The sequence below is a fragment of the Schistocerca serialis genome, chromosome 2 (assembly GCF_023864345.2).
Source record: "Schistocerca serialis cubense isolate TAMUIC-IGC-003099 chromosome 2, iqSchSeri2.2, whole genome shotgun sequence".
NCBI classification, from domain to species: Eukaryota; Metazoa; Arthropoda; class Insecta; order Orthoptera; family Acrididae; genus Schistocerca; species Schistocerca serialis.
Genome location: NC_064639.1, coordinates 704,638,490 through 704,656,440, shown reverse-complemented (window position 1 = coordinate 704,656,440; position 17,951 = coordinate 704,638,490). Strand labels below are relative to the sequence as shown.

Here is a 17,951-nt window from a genome sequence, read left to right as displayed (position 1 = left end):
ATTGGTATAGCCTGGAGTTGAATTACTGAACTTCTTAGCAAACAATGGAAACTACAGATAGGAATATCAACAATGTAGGAAAAGATAGATTGCTACTTATCATAAAGGTTACAAACTGTAAGTTGCAGATAGGCTCAGTTAAGACACATACACACGAGCTTTCAGCCTCAGCCTTCGGTCACATAAGCTTTTAACGTCAGCCATAATCGGAAAAAGAGAAACACACACCATTCATTCACACAAGCAAGCACATCTGACACGCATGTGACTGCCGACTTTGGAAGCTCAGATGTTCTAGCCCGAGCTGCTTGAGTAGTTGGTCATGTGTGTGAGATGTGCTTGCTTGTGTAAATAAATGTGTTTTTCTCTTTTTCCAATGAAAGTAGAGGCCAAAAGCTTATGTGTGCCTTTTAATAGTGCCTGTGTGCAACTTAGCCATTTACCTTTACATTAAGTAGCACTCTATCTTTTCCTACATCGGTGAACATCTTATCCAAGTATTCATTCTATCATTCCATAACAGAAGCGAAGAGCAGTTAGTGTGTAAAAATCACTGCAAATTTTAATCAAAAAGTATCTTGTTATAATAGCTGCTCTTGACCTTTGAACTGCCTTTGCAATATGTTTGTCATGACTGTCTCAGCATTGGGTATACTTAAACAGAACAGCATATCATGTCAGTGAAGAATGCAGCAGGACCCACTTAGGAATTATGCTGGCTCCTGTTGGTGTTTTAACAGGAGTCGGTCATACCGTGACTTGTTAAGTATTCATGCCTGAGGTTAATGCTTGTCTCTTCAAAAGTTCCAGTGCCAAATTTTGCCAGTTTCAAGAAAGTCACATACCATACCTGGAAAACTTTTCTTGTGGTCTATCTTGTATTCACAGTGTAGAAATACAAATGCTGTTGAACCACATCAAATCTGTATTATTAGAATCTTCTATACAACTCGGTATTAAGACAGTCCAACTCTGCTAAATGTCATGTGAAATCCGTATGATACTGAGTAATACCGGCAGTAAAAGTACTCACATTGTGCCCTCCATTATACACAAAGTGATGCTACACAGATGCCTTCTCAGCTCAAACAGGAAAGTAACATAATGTGTTACTCATTCAAGGCATTATGTTGACCTTGGTGTGTGTATAGTTTGCCATGAACAAAGTGTGTTGATTGTTGGAAGACTGATGGTCTAGGCATTGGCCAAGAGCGGTGGTCTGTGTTAGCACACCCAAAGGAGCAGGTGCCCACTATTTTATTTTTGGTATTTTTCAGCTGTCTGCATTATTTGCCTGCATGTTAGTTTGTTAAAGATGATTGTATCCAAGTACAAATTGCCATTTCTTATCTTGGAAGTGATGTAACGGCTGGTAAAAATAGTTTGTTCCCTGTGTTATCCATTTCTCAGTTCATATGAAACATGACTTATCATTTTATTATTATTTCTTTACTTTCTCAGATTTTATGTCTGGTTAAAAATGGAAAGTGATCCGGATCTTGATCAAGCGTGACTTCCTTTTAACTGTACGGTATATGTTACATTGCATTTAGGAACTTTCGGGTAGTTGAACATGTATCAATAATTACAGATTTCTGTAGTTGTATATATACGTTTGGATGTAGCTGTATTGTGTTGATGTACTGGTGGGTATTATGTGGTATGACTCCTGTAGTTGACAGTAGTTGTTGTGGTCTTCAGTCCTGAGACTGGTTTGATGCAGCTCTCCATGCTAATCTATCCTGTGCAAGCTCCTTCATCTCCCAGTACCTACTGCAGCCTACATCCTTCTGAATCTGCTTAGTGTATTCATCTCTTGGTCTCCCTCTACGGTTTTTACCCTCCACGCTGCCCTCCAATGCTAAATTTGTGATCCCTTGATGCCTCAGGACACGTCCTACCAACCAATCCCTTCTTCTAGTCAAGTTGTGCCTCAAACTTCTCTTCTCCCCAATCCTATCCAATACCTCCTCATTAGTTACGTGATCTACCCACCTAATCTTCAACATTCTTCTGTAGCACCACATTTCGAAAGCTTCTATAGTTGATAGTATAATTGGTATAATGTCAACTTTATCCTGATGCCACATGTTCTTGACTTCCTCAGCCAGGTGGATGTATTTTTCAATTTTTTATCCTGTTTTCTTCTGTATATTTGTTGTATTGGGTATGGATATTTTGATTAGTTGTGTTAATTTCTTCTTTTAATTGGTGAGTATGATGTCAGGTTTGTTATGTGGTGTTGTTTTATCTGTTATAATGGTTCTGTTCCAGTATAATTTGTATTCATCGTTCTCCAGTACATTTTGTGGTGCATACTTGTATGTGGGAATGTGTTGTTTTATTAGTTTATGTTTTAAGGCAAGTTGTTGATGTATTATTTTTGCTACATTGTCATGTCTTCTGGTGTATTCTGTATTTGCTAGTATCGTACATCCACTTGTGATGTGATCTGTTTCTATTTGTTGTTTGCAAAGTCTTCATTTATCTGTTGTGGTATTGGTATCGTTAATAATATGCTTCCTGTAATATGTGGTATTTATTGTTGGATCCTGTATTGCAATCATGAATCCTTCTGTCTCACTGTATATATTGCCTTTTCTTAGCCATGTGTTTGATGCGTCTTGATCGATGTGTGGCTGTGTTAGATGATACAGGTGCTTGCCATGTAGTGTTTTCTTTTTCCAATTTACTTTCTTCGTATCTGTTGATGTTATGTGATCTAAAGGGTTGTAGAAGGGTTATGAAATTGCAATGGTGTAGCCGATGTTTTTATTTGAGTGATTGCTTTGTATATTTTGCTAGTTTCTGCTCGTTCTATAAAGAATTTTCTTAAATTGTCTACCTGTCCATAATGGAGGTTTTTTATGTCGATAAATCCCCTTCCTCCTTCCTTTCTGCTTAATGTGAATCTTTCTGTTGCTGAATGTATGTGATGTATTCTATATTTGTGGCATTGTGATTGTGTAAGTGTATTGAGTGCTTCTAGGTCTGTGTTACTCCATTTCACTACTCCAAATGAGTAGGTCAATATTGGTATAGCATAAGTATTTATAGCTTTTGTCTTGTTTCTTGCTGTCAATTCTGTTTTCAGCATTTTTGTTAGTCTTTGTCTATATTTTTCTTTTAGTTTTTCTTTAATATTTGTATTATCTATTCCTATTTTTTGTCTGTATCCTAGATATTTATAGGCATCTGTTTTTTTCCATCGCTTCTATGCAGTCGCTGTGGTTATCCAATATGTAATCTTCTTGTTTAGTGTGTTTTCCCTTGACTATGCTATTTTTCTTACATTTGTCTGTTCCAAAAGCCATATTTATATCAATGCTGAATACTTCAGTTATCTTTAGTAATTGGTTGAGTTGTTGATTTGTTGCTGCCAGTAGTTTTAGATCATCCATGTATAGCAAATGTGTGATTTTGTGTTGGTATGTTACAGTAATATTATATCCATAATTTGTATTATTTAGCATGTTGGATAGTGGGTTCAGAGCAAGGCAGAACCAGAAAGGACTTAATGAGTCTCCTTGGTATATTCCACGCTTAATCTGTATTGGCTGAGATGTGATATTATTTGAATTTGTTTGGATATTAAGTATGGTTTTCCAATTTTTCATTACTATGTTTAGGAACTGTGTCAATTTAGGATCTACTTAGTATATTTCCAATATTTGTAGTAACCATGGGTGGGGTACAGTATCAAAAGCTTTTTGGTAATCAATGTATGCATAGTGTTGCGACCTTTGTTTAGTTTTAGCTTGATATGTCATCTCTGTATCTGTTATCAGTTGCTCTTTACATCCTCGTGCTCCTTTGCAACAGCCTTTTTGTTCTTCATTTATAATTTTGTTCTGTGTTGTCTGTGTCATTAATTTCTGTTTGATGACTGAAGTTAATATTTTGTATATTGTTGGTAGGCATGTTATGGGGTGATATTTTGCCGGGTTTGCTGTGTCTGCTTGATCTTTAGGTTTCAGATAAGTTATTCCTTGTGTAAGTGTATCAGGGACTGTGTATGGGTCTGCAATGTAACTGTTAAATAATTTAGTTAGATGTGAATGTGTTGAGGTGAACTTCTTTAGCTAGAAATTTGCTATTTTATCTTTTCCAGGGGCTTTCCAATTGTGCGTAGAATTAATTGCTTGGGTGACTTCATGTTCCAAAATTATCACTTCAGGCATTTGTGGTTTCATCTTGTATGTGACTGTTTCTGCATGTATCCACCGTGCATGTCTCTTATGTTGTACCGGGTTTGACCATATGTTGTTCCAGAAGTGTTCCATGTCTGTTATGTTTGGTGGATTGTCTATTTTAATGTGTGTGTTATCTATTGTCTGGTAAAATTTCTTGTGGTTTGTGGTGAATGTTTGGTTTTGTTTCTGTCTATTTTCACTTTTTTTGTATCTTCTAAGTCATTTGGCCAATGCTTGTAATTTCTGCTTCTTTTCATCTAATTGCTTTATTGCTTCTTGTGAGATTTTACCTAACCTTTTTCGTTTTTTGTGTGATATTTCATTTTTTATAAATTGTGTTAGCTGTCCGATGTCTTTTCTCAGTTTTTCTATTCTGATCTGTAGCCTGTGTTGCCATGCTGGTTTTGTGGGTTTCTTCTGTGTGTTGGTTGGTTCTGACCTCTGCCTAGTGTGTGTATTTAGTGTAGTGAGTGCTCCTATATAAACCAGTAGTTGTAACTCTTCCATAGTTCTATTTTCATTTATTTTGTTGTGTATGATAGTGTTGACAGTTGTTATTGTTGTTTCGACTTGTGGGTTATTTGGTGGTCTATGCAAGAATGGTCCAATGTCTGTATTTGTATCCTGTGTATGTCACCTGAAATTTTTCTTCTATAACAAACATGTGTGTCACTTCGTGTTCTATTTGTGCTTGTTCTGGTTGCTGTCTTAAGATTTCGTTTTCCTCTAATTGTTTAATTGATGCGTGTTGTTCTTTGTTTGTTTGCTCTGGGATGTTTGAGTCCATTACTGTATTTTCTTCTTCTGATTGCACATTATTTTGTTCCAGTATTTGTTGTTTGATGTTTTCTAATTCTGACTGGGGTATATTGTTATTTTTGATTATTACATGGATCTGATCAGCTAGTCGTTCTGTTAAAAATTTTAATTCTGGGTATCTGGTAATAAATGTGTATACTTTTGATCTGTATTCAGTTGTGTTGGTTCCTAAGTTTGTTGCTTGGTAATAACAGAACATGAGGTGTCGGTTAACTTCATCTGACCATCTAATCCTCTGTCTTTGTTTTTCTCCTAGAATGGTTGCAGAAAGCATATCCTACAAAACACCTCTATTTGGATTAAAATCATTTTCCGTGTGGCTAGCAGTGTCGTTACCATTGTGGACGGTCATAGGGTTCAAGCGTCGTCCCCGACCATGACAGCACTTGTCCGAGGCTTCATTAGTTCTGTCCTGAACCAACTAATCACACTAAAAGGGGGGCTAGCCCTATTAGCGGTTTGTTCTTTTTGTCACCTTTTACGACTGGCAGAACATATCGGAGGCCTATTCTTTTCCCGGGTCTCCACAGGTTTTATTATTATTATTATTATTAATAAATATAAAGGCACAGGCATGTTAATGTAAAAATGGTGTGGTTTTCGAGAGAGGCTCTGAATATTCAGCATGATAGACAGACACGAATGGATCTAATTTTGCATCGGAAAACTAAGAATTCAGTGTGCGGTATCATGTAAAGTCTGAGAATGCCTGAGCCAGTGTTGTCAGTACCTAATCAGATAACTCTTTTGTGTGTCCCCCTCAGTCTTTCATTGCGGCACGCCTAAATAAACTCTTCTTGATTTACAAACTGTCATTTTAAATAAGACACTCGAGCTATTGACAGCTATCTCTGCCATCATTATTTGGACTAAAACACCAATGACTGCTGCGGCTGACATGGTGTTCCATGTATATAGGCACCATAGTAGCATCTGGAACCATTCGAAGAAGGCCAGATTGAATATTCATGAAAGGTGAGTTGCATAGCTTGCAACAGTTCTAGTCTTGACTCTGAACCAATAACGTCAGGTGGTGCAAGAAACCAGCTACAAGTTTGAAAATACAGCTTCCGCCTCCTTACAAGCGTGAAGTATCGGTGTTTGCTTTCAGCCAATATCCAGAGCCCACCCCCATGTTCTATTAAGTGTGTGCCTCTCGTCTCTGTTATAATTGTTACTGTTCAATCCTGGCAGCCTCGTTTGTAACAGAATCCTAATATCTTAACGCATGAGCCAAGACTCTTTTTCACAGATACCAGGGGTGAAAACATAGCAGGCTTTGGATATTGAGCAAAAGCAAAGGCATATACTAGATGCTTGTATGGAGGCAGGAATGACAGTTTCAAATGTGGCACCAGTTGCGTGTACCGCCTGTAGCTGGTCCCACAGCGAACCAGTGGTGTCACGAGGTGCACAACTTGCCTTTGATGCACACATCACTTCAGGGGGCAGGAGGTTAGTGGAAGAATGAAATATGCCATAAGTGCCATAAGATTTTCGCACTTCATCCATCCTTAGTTGTGGCACATACACGACATACCAGAGGTCGTTAAAAAAAAAAACAGTAATGTTTTCACCGATAGCACAAGACAAGTAATAGGCCCAAATTGAATCTTATGAGGTCCATAAACGTATATTTTTAATCACTCTCTACCTGAAACTTCATATGTAAATGTCCTGTTTGACCAGAGATTGATAAACCAGTTGAGAAACTTTATTGTGCATTTTGATTGAGTCATTCACCACCACCTTCAGATAAAACTACTGGCATTGATTGCATGATTTTACTCCCTTCTATTTTGTAGTGTAATTAGGAGCAATATAAAAAAATATTATTCTGAAAAAATAAAAATGCAATAATTTTATTACCAGAAAGGTAACATGAGATGAACAAAGTGAACTTACATCTTTTACCTACTTCTCTGCATAGCCACCAATGTTCTCAACACATTTCTCCCATCGTGGTACCAGTTTCAATATACCAAATTCACATTTCAAAGAACATTTGGTCAGAGTAAAGAAATCTGTGGACTGCTGATTTCACTTCTGCTCCTGTCCAAAGCATTGGCCGGCCACGAATTTCTTCATGGGACCAAACAGGTGAAAGACCGACAGTGAACAATCTGGACTGCGTGGTGGATGCGGGAGCACCTCCCACCAAAATTTGGCGAGTTTCTCACTAACAGGAACAGCAACATACGACGGAGTATTGTCATGAAGTTTGACATCGTCAGCATTAATGTTGTGAAGTTTGTCAGGAAGGGCACAATGCAACTGAACTGAAAATTTAATGTAGACTGCAGCATTCGCAGTGACCCTGTGTTGTGCTTGTATTGCTATGCCCACGACTCATCACCAGTGCTGATTCCTTTCAGAAACACAATAAGTGATCCAAGCATGTCGTCATTCACTGGTCCTTATGGTTGTCTGAGTTTCTTAGGCACCCTATGAGTACCAACTTTACGAAATTTCAATGTGTCATGAACAGTATTGTACACTGCACCATAGCAAATGTTGAACTGCTGCTTCACAGTTGCTGCCTCAATGGCTTCAATATTCTTGGGGGGTTGCAGCTTTTACTGTCTTGCCAGGGTGTGGTGAATCACTTAGGTTCACACAGCCCTCGTGGAAGAAAGCATACCAGCTGGAGACATTACCATAGTCCATGCAGTCATCCCCATACATGCTATGCATGTTCCTTTCAATTTCACTCACTTTATGCCTTTTGGCCCACAAATATTGAACTACACTTTGCTGCTCCTAGCAAGTTAACAACAGTAACATGCACACTGTTTCGTAGTCGAGGCTTCTCTCGCTAGAGCTGCACCTGAAAGCAAAATGCCCTCTATAGCACAAAGTTCAAACTATATCATCGTAAAATTTCAACATTGTATCTGCAATACCAGGGAAGGAAAAAAATTGTGCATTACTTTCTGATCTTCCCTCATATTAGAGTCTAAAACTGAATGGTTTTGCTGGTACTTCATCTTTGACCTAATTCTTCCAGTCATCTACTTCTTTATTGTATTTAGGGAAAGTAATAAAAATTAGTTTCAACTGTGATATACATATCAAAGTAAGATACAAACTCCCGACCGGATTTTGCAACCTACTCCCCCTCAGAAAAAACATGGTGTTATCTGGGTTTGCAGATTTGTTAGTGCTGTAGGAAAGCTGTTAATGGTAAATTAGTCTCCTTGACATAGTACACACTTACCAACTCAATAACCGTCAGTATACTCATAACTGTTACACAGTAATAATGAAAAGGATGTAACTGCAAAAATCAAAACTCTGCAGAGCATTTGGCTTTATGCTAATAATGTAAGATGATGATCTATAGGATTCTTACACTGTAAATAGTGAGTGGCAAGTTTCTGTGACAAGCAACATAAACCATTTGTTTTTAATGATAGCTGAAAAAGCAGATTATTAGAAATTTGTCTCTGGCAATGCGTGTTTTGACATTTTCAGTGTCCCTCAAAGATATTTCTGTGATTGAATTAATTCGGTTACACAGAACTACTTAGATTCCATTTATTCTTATAAATTGTTAGGATAGAAGAGGTGTGTTTTGAACCCTAGGCATAGTATTTTGCTTTTCGGTTGTTTACTGTATCTTCAGATCTTTGATATTTACTGTTCTATGTATTTCATGACAATACAAGAAACATTTCAGAATGTGTTTTTAGAAAAATTTTGAATTAAGTCTTCAAATATCAAACATAGAATATAATACCACATTAACATTGTGTGTTTATCCATCCTTTCACCAAACAAAACCTATCTAACCTACAAATGGGATTAGAAGTTCAAAGAGCTATAAGAGAAAAAATGAGTTTGTTAGATTATGACTTGCAGCATTTTTTTTCCTGCATACTTAATATGTAAACTAGGGGTAAGATAGATACTGCCTAGAGGAAAATTAGAGAGACCTTTGGAGAAAAGAAAAATGTAGTTTTGATTTTAGTGTCGAAAATTTTATGTTATTCTCTGTGGCCCACAGTTTCAGATTCAGTTTATTTTTCACACAAATATTCTTTTGAGCACTTTCGACCTTTTCTTTTTCCAAATTATGTGATATCACCAACAAAAACTTTGTCATGCAGAATGTGCTTAAATTTTTTCCAGAGAGTACTAGGGGTAGAAGGAAAAAAGAAATCCACTTTGTTTTGCATAAAATACATTTAATTATCTCTGAAACAAATTACATCTTTCTTATACCAGTTACTGTAAACACACACAATATTCTTAAAGCCTCTAGTTGGAAAGAATGTGAAATATGACTTTCCAGTTTTTAAATGTGAGCCAAAGTTTCACAGTTTAAAACGTTTCACCAGACATTTAAAATGATAGAAAAGACAATCATTCCATAGATGATAATGACTTAGCTTTTGGGGGGGGGGGGGGGGGGGGGAACAACCAGACCATATAAGATGCTTTTATACATATTCACAATGATTTGACTTGTGATTTCATCTTTAATGCAAATAACTATGTATACATGCGCTGTAATTGGAACCACAGGCATCAGACCCACCAGAGCCTTGGTTCTTGCTGATGCACACAATCAGACAGCAATATTATCATTTGTGGCAATAAAAATTATAGTTTTAACTATGTGAAATTGTTATTTTCATGTAGTCCGATCCAGTAAAAAGTGAAATATAAGCAATCTACCTTGTGGGCGTAATCTTGGGTGATGTGGGGATTACTTACATTTGTTCCTAGCACGCCTGGATAGAATTGCTAGTTTACAGTATGTGTATAGCACTTTATATATTTTAAAGGCAATATACACAGCGAAATGCTCTGAAATATTGTTCCATCCATAAGTAAACAGAAAAAAAACCCTGTCGAATAGGTCCCAACTGAAATCCCTGTGGCTCAAATGCAAGCAGGTGAATCTTTATTAATGATTCATCCACGCAGTATCAGTTGAAGTATACATCAATTTTGATCGAGACGTAGCACATAAACCAATGTTTGTTCATCCTGTCCAAGGAAATGGTTCTTACTTCTTTAAAAAAATGACTTTATCATTGCACATTTTGTATCGTGAAAGCTTCATCTCTATAAGCTCACTTTCAATGTAATTAATTATTATTTGGAAAGTCTTATTTCCAGGAATGCAAAAGATTAACAGAGCTTGAATAAATCCACATTCTATGTCACACGCAGAATATGCATTTGTCTATAAATTCATAAGTAAGTAGGGTTATAGTAAATGGTATAGTTATTAAAAATAATTTTCAAAATTGTATCTTGATACAGAGTATAAAAGTCAACAGCTATCAAAAATACAACAGACATTATGTTTACATATTTGTAAAGTCTTACATAAAATAAATCTCCCATGAAATACCCTACAATAAATGCTTGCACAACAGATTTCATTGACTGGTTGGAAATAAAGGATCACAATCTGTGAAAAATAATTGCAAATTCAGATATCTGCACTTGCATGACTTTTCTGGAAGAAGATATGAATATAGGTAATCTGAGCATAGTTAATTTGATTATTTAATGACCTTACAACAGCTGACTTCATATGGTTCCTTTGACTGTAAATATTCAATGAACATTAAGAGGGAATAAATAAGGTGTGACATCTGTTGCTCTCAGCTACCATTCTCACGAACCAGGTTGACACTTGGCATGGTGTGTGATGGGAGTTTCTGTAAATGTGAAATGCCTCTACAGTCACTTCCATCAGCCACCGTGCAAATTGTCAACTTTGTTTGCAAGAACAGTATCACACACATCAATGACATTACAGCTTACACTACTATCAGTCGCATCTTCGTTGCCGCATGTGCAAAGAATTTTTCTTCCCTGAAGCAATGACACTATCTCATTTCAAGAGGGATGATGTCAACATGCTCTCAGCAGTCTGATGAATATAATACTATTGCGTAACAGCATTGCGCCACATATAATGCAGCGATAGCAGGGGTCATTTCAATCCAATCTGTCTAGTTATCTGTAACAAAAAACAATAAATGGTCTATAATTATACTCAGTAACAATAAGAGCACAACTGACAATTCTGACAAGAAAGTGCACAGTTTGGTTTGTTTTTTCGAGTCAGTTCATGTGAAACTAATTTTCTGCAGAACAGCCCTTTAAAGCCACAGGTCTTAGCACAAGGTGACTTGGGGTACCTTTCTTTCGAAAATTCTGTCATTTGTTCCAAGGATCATTGCTATAATCAGAATGAAAGCAGATTGTATGTTTGTTTATATTTACTGACCAGGTAACAATAGGAATCACATTTGATCAGCATGAAAATTATGTGCCAGCACAAAAACTGAGTGGTAATAGATAAAGTAGTTGGCCTTCGTGGTGTGTCACTGCACTGAGGGAAGGGGGGGGGGGGGGGGGGGGGGGGGGGGGGGGGGGAGAAGAAAAAAAAAATCAAACAAAATTACATTCTTAAAATATTACAGGTTTCCTGAGATTTACTTCATCAATAGATCTTTAAGATGTTACTGAAATGTGGATTTTTTACACTGATGTAGTGTATATAACAAAAAGGGGTATCTTTAAATGAAGATAATGATCAAAACGCCGTCAGTACTATGTATGATTTTTTTTTTTATTAAAGTGACTGATTACCATTTCTCTGTGACTGACTAACTAACTAGTTTAGATCTACAGTGTTACTATCTTTGGGAGGGACTCTTCACTGCAGCTGTGCATTTAATGTAAGGACAAGAAAACCCAACACTCAAGATTCCAGAAGCTTTTTCCAGCCTTCATGCTGCATGGTTATCTCATAAAATGTTAAGGATGTTGTACAAATTTTCCCACCCCTGTGTATTATAAGACTGCATTGTGGTGTAAATTTCCATACCTGTTCATAAACTGTCCATGCCATAGCAGCCATCAATGTTCTTCTGAGCATTCGAGGAGCCAGTCCTTTGAAGTAGCCTCGAAATCCATAAGTCTATAAACAAAATATGAGGCATTTCTAAATACCTTCAATGGGAAGCATCAAAATATAAAGCAAACAACTGTCAATTGTTAATAAAATTCCCATAGTCTGTTCCTTCCTAGAGTCTGTGTAATTAAATATCAGGCTGTAGCACATCTCATGAGGTGCTTTACGAGATCCTAGAGGCTATGTCTATGTCTATATCTATATCGAGTGAGGGAAATACACCTAAGAGGAGCATGAAGCAACAGTTGAAAGAGGAAATGTACACAAAAAGCAAGCTTATTACTTTCGCTGTGTGGTGTACTGTGTATTATTTTCCTACATCTCATGCAAATTTCAACTCGGACCTCTCAATCAACTGCTACAAAAAAACAGATTTGGGATTACTTTTCATCTTCTTTTCTAGTTGTACTATTCTTCTACTGTGTTTATTTCAGTAACTACTATCGATTTTTCATGACAAGAATCTTATATCAAACAGCTGATCAATACATAAAGTGAGGTTGGCCAAGATTTTGGCTCACGAGTCAAGCCCAGGTGCCAAAGCCCTCAGCCTCACTTCACATTTTCCCTACCACCACGATGGCACATTTAAGTGTCAGTACAGTCATACTACATATGACTTGGTTTTATATTCCACAGTCCTCAACAATGTAGATCACTAAGAAAACAAGTTTTCAGTATTAATTAATTATTTTTTGTGCACTGAAGGCATAACTGTTACAAACTGTCGGCATACAAGCAGAGACAGATAATTTTACAGAGTTTCACCCTCAAGTTACCACATAATATAACTTTTTTAGTTTCATAATCGAAAAAAGGTCTTTCACACAAATATGTTGCCTGAAATATGCTAGCACATTTGCAACCTCATTATGGAAATTTGGAAAATCTACCTGATAAAAGCAGTGCTGATGTCCGGACATTTTAACATAAAAAGATTTGTAATTAAAACAGGAATTATCTTGCAAGTCAACCAGTTACATCTGCACATGCACAGGAGTGCTTTCAACTGAAATGGCAAATGGTCTCAAAAGCAGATGTAAGACTGAAAGTGTCCTATCGTAATTCTTGTAAAGCCACAAGGAATTCCTCAAACCTTGTGCTTTCTTTAATGCCAGTGATTTAGGGAACATGACAGTCTTTATCTGAATGTGTTTTCTACAATGCGATTTTCTTTTTAAATGCATCTCCATCAAATCAGAAATAAGTTATCTGGCAGTGTCTTACCGTGGACAGTGTGCAGCCAAGTCCACTCAAAATGTGAAGTCTGCAATCCATTCAGATTGTTCTAATTTTCATTCCTGCACTCCTTTTTCCTTCAAAAACTCAACAATTGTGAGATTTAAATCTAAAAATCGTTCCAGATATGCCCCTTGATTTCACCAATGCACTTTGCAGCAATATTTGAAGTCTCCATATTCTTTGTTCATTTCTACTGAAAACTATTGCAACTGGAAATGGAATAATGGGTGCGACTTCAGAAATTTTACTACTCATACCACCAATGTCTTCAAGAGCTCTATGCCTGCAAATCTAGCACAAAGTGCTTCTTGAAGTGGAGGACAGTGAATCCCGTGTGTCGAATGTTGTAATTTTTGACTCTTTCATAGTTATCTAAAAATTTAAATTCTTTCTGCATTGTACTATAATGTCATTTCATAGTAAATAAGCACTAACTGTCACTTGTACAAACAGAATTCTCATCCCTCTCTTCTGTCATTCTGTTCATTTTAAAGAACTCTGATCGCTAGACTGCCTCTTTTTGTGCAAACAGCCACTAGATCTGCGAACGTCCTTCATACCACGAAGGAGTTGCGAAGGGTAAACAGCACTGACACCAGAATTCTGACGAACTCAGAGGATTGTGCCAACCGCAAAATGCTACACTGCAATGCTAAATGAAATGTCGCGCTGCTCTGGACACTTCCGAGAATGACTGAGCAAAGCCGAGTGACAGGCTGGACCTTGGCTCACACATGCTGCATGCGTGAAGTTTGGCACATCATGGCTGACCCATTATGTAAGGGAACACTGAATATGGAATAATTCTTTAATTCACACATTTGACAATTTAACTGCCTAGTAATGCACTCATTAAGTGTGTAATATATCACTACAAAAGTATTCCGTGGAAAGTCCTGAAATACAGGGTATCTCTTGTGACAGTTGTCAGAAGCATTTTCTCTGGCATTTGAGCAGATATTTGGAATTTCGTTTTTGCATTGTGTAGATGGAGTTGAGCCCAAACAATTACTGCTCACCATGTTGTGTGAACCAGGTTAGAGGGGAAAGCATCAGTTTGTTTCCTGTCACAGACAAAATTATCTTTAAAGCAGAATTTTACTTGCCCATTCATTACAGCAGTCCCAGATTACTCTACAGCTACCGCCAAGCATGCAGCCCTACTGAATCACTGCTGGATTGCTGTTTGTTCTTTGTGTTTTACTGTCCCTATTACTACATACACACAAAATGAATATCAGACTAGACTAATTAGGGAATGCTCTATTGAATGGGCAAGTAAAATCCTGATTTAAATATAATTTTGTTTGTAACATCAAACCAAAGATTTTGTTGACACTGAGTCTCACATGAGAGACATGATGAGCATTAATTGTTTGGGCTGACTCCAGCTACACAATATAAAAATTAAACTGCAAATACCTGCTGAAATACCAGAGATAACCCACCTGGCACCTTACGAGAGACACTCATTACAATTCTTACTTTAACACATTGACTGCTGTGTGAGCACTGGCAGTCACAGCAGCGCCTCATGCCTAATGCCGTGTTCCTGGCCTGGCCAAGGGATGAAACAGCCATTTCTAAGTGTGTGGCAGTCAATGTGTCAAATAATTGTCAAGGAAAATGTGAAATGCGGATTTACTGACCTTTTGGACATACATAACAACAGACAGCACAGATGAAAATTTATGTGGATAGAGCTGCATCTTCGTCTTGAGCACATCTGCAGGTTGAGTAACCACTGATGCCATTACACCAGCAATCACCCCACACCCAAAATGTGTGAAGCTGTTGCCACCTGCTGATGTCTGCTGAAGCCATTCTGCAAAAACAAGATGTTAGATTAAACTTTGACTTTGGTGTGAAACAAAAGTAATTGCTTTTGCACTTTGAACAAACCTAATCCTTTCTTTTTTCCTTTGCATAGTCAAAAGAAAAGGACTGTGACAGTAAAAGTGGTGGAGTTTATTTATCTGATTACAGGTTTGGGAGAAGTACTTACCCTTCCAACTTAACAAACTAACACAAAATTTATCATGCTTATACGCATTCTTGTGTACAAATTTTTTTTGAACAACAAACGAAAGGATACAGGTGGATGATTCACAACAAATTACAACTATTTACCCAAAAGGAGGAAAAGTTCTATTGCTAGTACCTCAGAGCTGCCTGTGAGCATGACTGACAGTAGTTTTGGGAGGGAGGGGGGGGGGGGGGGGGGAGAGAGGGAGAGAGAGAGAGAGAGAGAGAGAGAGAGAGAGAGATAGATAGATAGATAGATAGATAGATAGATAGATAGATAGAGAGAGAGAGAGAGAGAGAGAGAGAGAGAGAGATAACTAAGATCCTCTCAAAGAAGGGTCACTGTAGCCCTTCTACAGATGGGGAAGGAACTAGCAGTAGTGTTTCTGAGGAAACTATTCTAATACTTGTACACAATTATTTGGAGAAATACAGGTACAAAATATGTACAAGTATTTCATAAACATGAACAATATTACCTAAACAAATAAATCGAAATTAGTAGCTGAAATTCAAAATATGCCCGGCATCCTGTTAAGAGTCTTCGGCACTTACTTTTTTCCTTCTCTGTGTGGTTTTCAAATGTTTAATCCTAACATAGCAGGAACTGCTGTAATCCTTTAATACACTAAGGCAAGTCATTTTCACACTTCCAGGGTTCATCTTGGAATGTTACTTGAATTGTTGGTCCTTTACACACTTTCAGTGAGCAGGTATTTAAAATGCGTAATTAGAGTCAATCTAAACAAACACTGCTCTTCACATCTTCCACGTGACACCTAGCATCGACGGAAAATGTCTGTTTCCCGTTACAAGCAGTATGATTTTTAAAGTGGAATTTTAGGCACTCATTCTACAGAGTGGTATTAAATTAGTCTAGTGTGATATTTATTTTTATTGATGTGAAACACGAAGAATAAGCAGTACTCCAGCAGCAACCTGGCCCATGCCAACTGCTACTGCAATGCAACAGCACTGTCAGTCGCTGCGAGTGTACTAGTGATTCTTCATGTTTTACTGTCCCTGTTAATACATGTCAATAAAACAAATTTTACACTTGACTAATTTGGGACTACTTTATCAAATGGGTATGTAAAATTCTGCTTTACAGATAATTTTGTTTGTAACTGAAAAGAAATCGGCACTGGACGTTGCTTGAAAGATGTGATAAGCCGTATTTGTTTGGGCTGACTCCAGATACACACTGCAAAAATGAAATTACAAATATCTGGTGAAACAACAGAAAATTCAGCTGATGACTCTTAGGGAGGATATACTGTATATGTAAAAGATGATTTGTGTCTTTTTCTTACACTGCTTACTTATAATACTACATAACAAATAATACCATCACTGTCTGTATATAATAATCTCAAACACGTAATTAATATGTCACTCAATTTTCAGTATAATGCACTACATTCTCTGTACGAAACTCACCCTGTGGCACTGTTTTCTTAGCTTGCGTGTAAAACATTAAGTATATCCCTGAGAATGGTGCATCTCTAATAAGTGTTGGAAGCAGACCACAGCATAGTCCACGGGCACCTTCTGTCCTGTATATGACACGCAGTGCCTCTGTCACACCTCCATATTGGTACACTCCACTCTGGAAATACGGATACACATACAGAAAATTGTGAAACTGTATTGGAATACACCTCAGAAACGATTTTATTTACTCAAAAAAAATAAGTAATTTCATAAATATGTCACACTACTTTGGAAATATGATAGTATCGAAACTTAAAGGAAGATATCTGTACTAATGTTTCCATACTTTTTTTGTGCCTTGTAGTAAGAGATTTAAAATGCATCTGAAAGTCACTATTCTATCATCATATTTGACAGTGTGAAACACTATACATGTTACGGTAACACACACCTCAAAACGTGTTTTCACAACTGTGATTGGTATAAGAAGAACTCCAGACAATGTCCTTGCCATCATGCCCAATGCAACTGCCTGCATCGGTCCAGGATCTCCTTGCACAAGGTGCGATTTCAGCCAGTGAAGTGATGAAAAGTACAGCCCAACACCTGGCACACAGCGTGTTATTGACTGAAACACGAAAAATACGTAGCACATAAAGCACTGAAAATTACACTTTTAGAAAGTACAACAAGGTGCTATGAGGAAATTTACTGTAAGATCAAAGGTAGCCCGAAACTGCAAGTGTTTGTAATAACTTTTTGACCAATAAGAAAAAAAATTATGTACTACCTATGTCTATGTTTTCTTTGAAGTATTTGAAAACAAGATGAAGGAATAATCCACTGCTGTCAACCCTCAAAATTGTTTGGATTTGCACACTGATACAAACTTGAAATGGGATCCACATATTCCATAAGTAACTTCTATATTGTAAGTAATCATGATTGTAGATAAAAATGTCAATACTAATTTTCTTTGGTTTATTTACTTCCCATACAGTGACCATTCATTGAGAAGAGACTGCCATTCAGTGGACATTTGGTTAGTTTTCTCATGTATCTGTTGTAATGCCACATTTGAAATTTGGTATTTGGTTGGTTGGTTTTTGGGGAAGGAGACCAGACAGCGAGGTCATTGGTCTCATCGGATTAGGGAAGGATGGGGAAGGAAGTCGGCTGTGCCCTTTGAAAGGAACCATCCCGGCATTGGCCTGCAGCGATTTAGGGAAATCACGGAAAACCTAAATCAGGATGGCCGGACGCGGGATTGAACCGTCGTCCTCCCGAATGCAAGT

The 17,951-nt window shown here is 37.3% G+C and overlaps 1 protein-coding gene across 2 annotated transcripts in view; it reads right to left on the bottom strand.

The window, feature by feature from the left end:
- Window positions 1–9,218: 9,218 nt before the first annotated feature.
- Window positions 9,219–17,951, bottom strand: part of LOC126457853 (mitochondrial glycine transporter-like) — an 84,999-nt gene continuing 76,266 nt past the window's right edge. For both annotated transcript variants that reach the window (XM_050094494.1, XM_050094493.1), the window contains exons 5-9: window positions 17,108–17,284; window positions 16,663–16,831; window positions 14,847–15,022; window positions 11,869–11,961; window positions 9,219–10,995 (exon numbers count right to left, since the gene is read on the bottom strand). In XM_050094494.1, coding sequence (XP_049950451.1) covers window positions 10,969–10,995; window positions 11,869–11,961; window positions 14,847–15,022; window positions 16,663–16,831; window positions 17,108–17,284 — 642 coding nt within the window. In that variant the 3' untranslated portion in view covers window positions 9,219–10,968. The remainder of the gene's footprint in view (window positions 10,996–11,868; window positions 11,962–14,846; window positions 15,023–16,662; window positions 16,832–17,107; window positions 17,285–17,951) is intronic.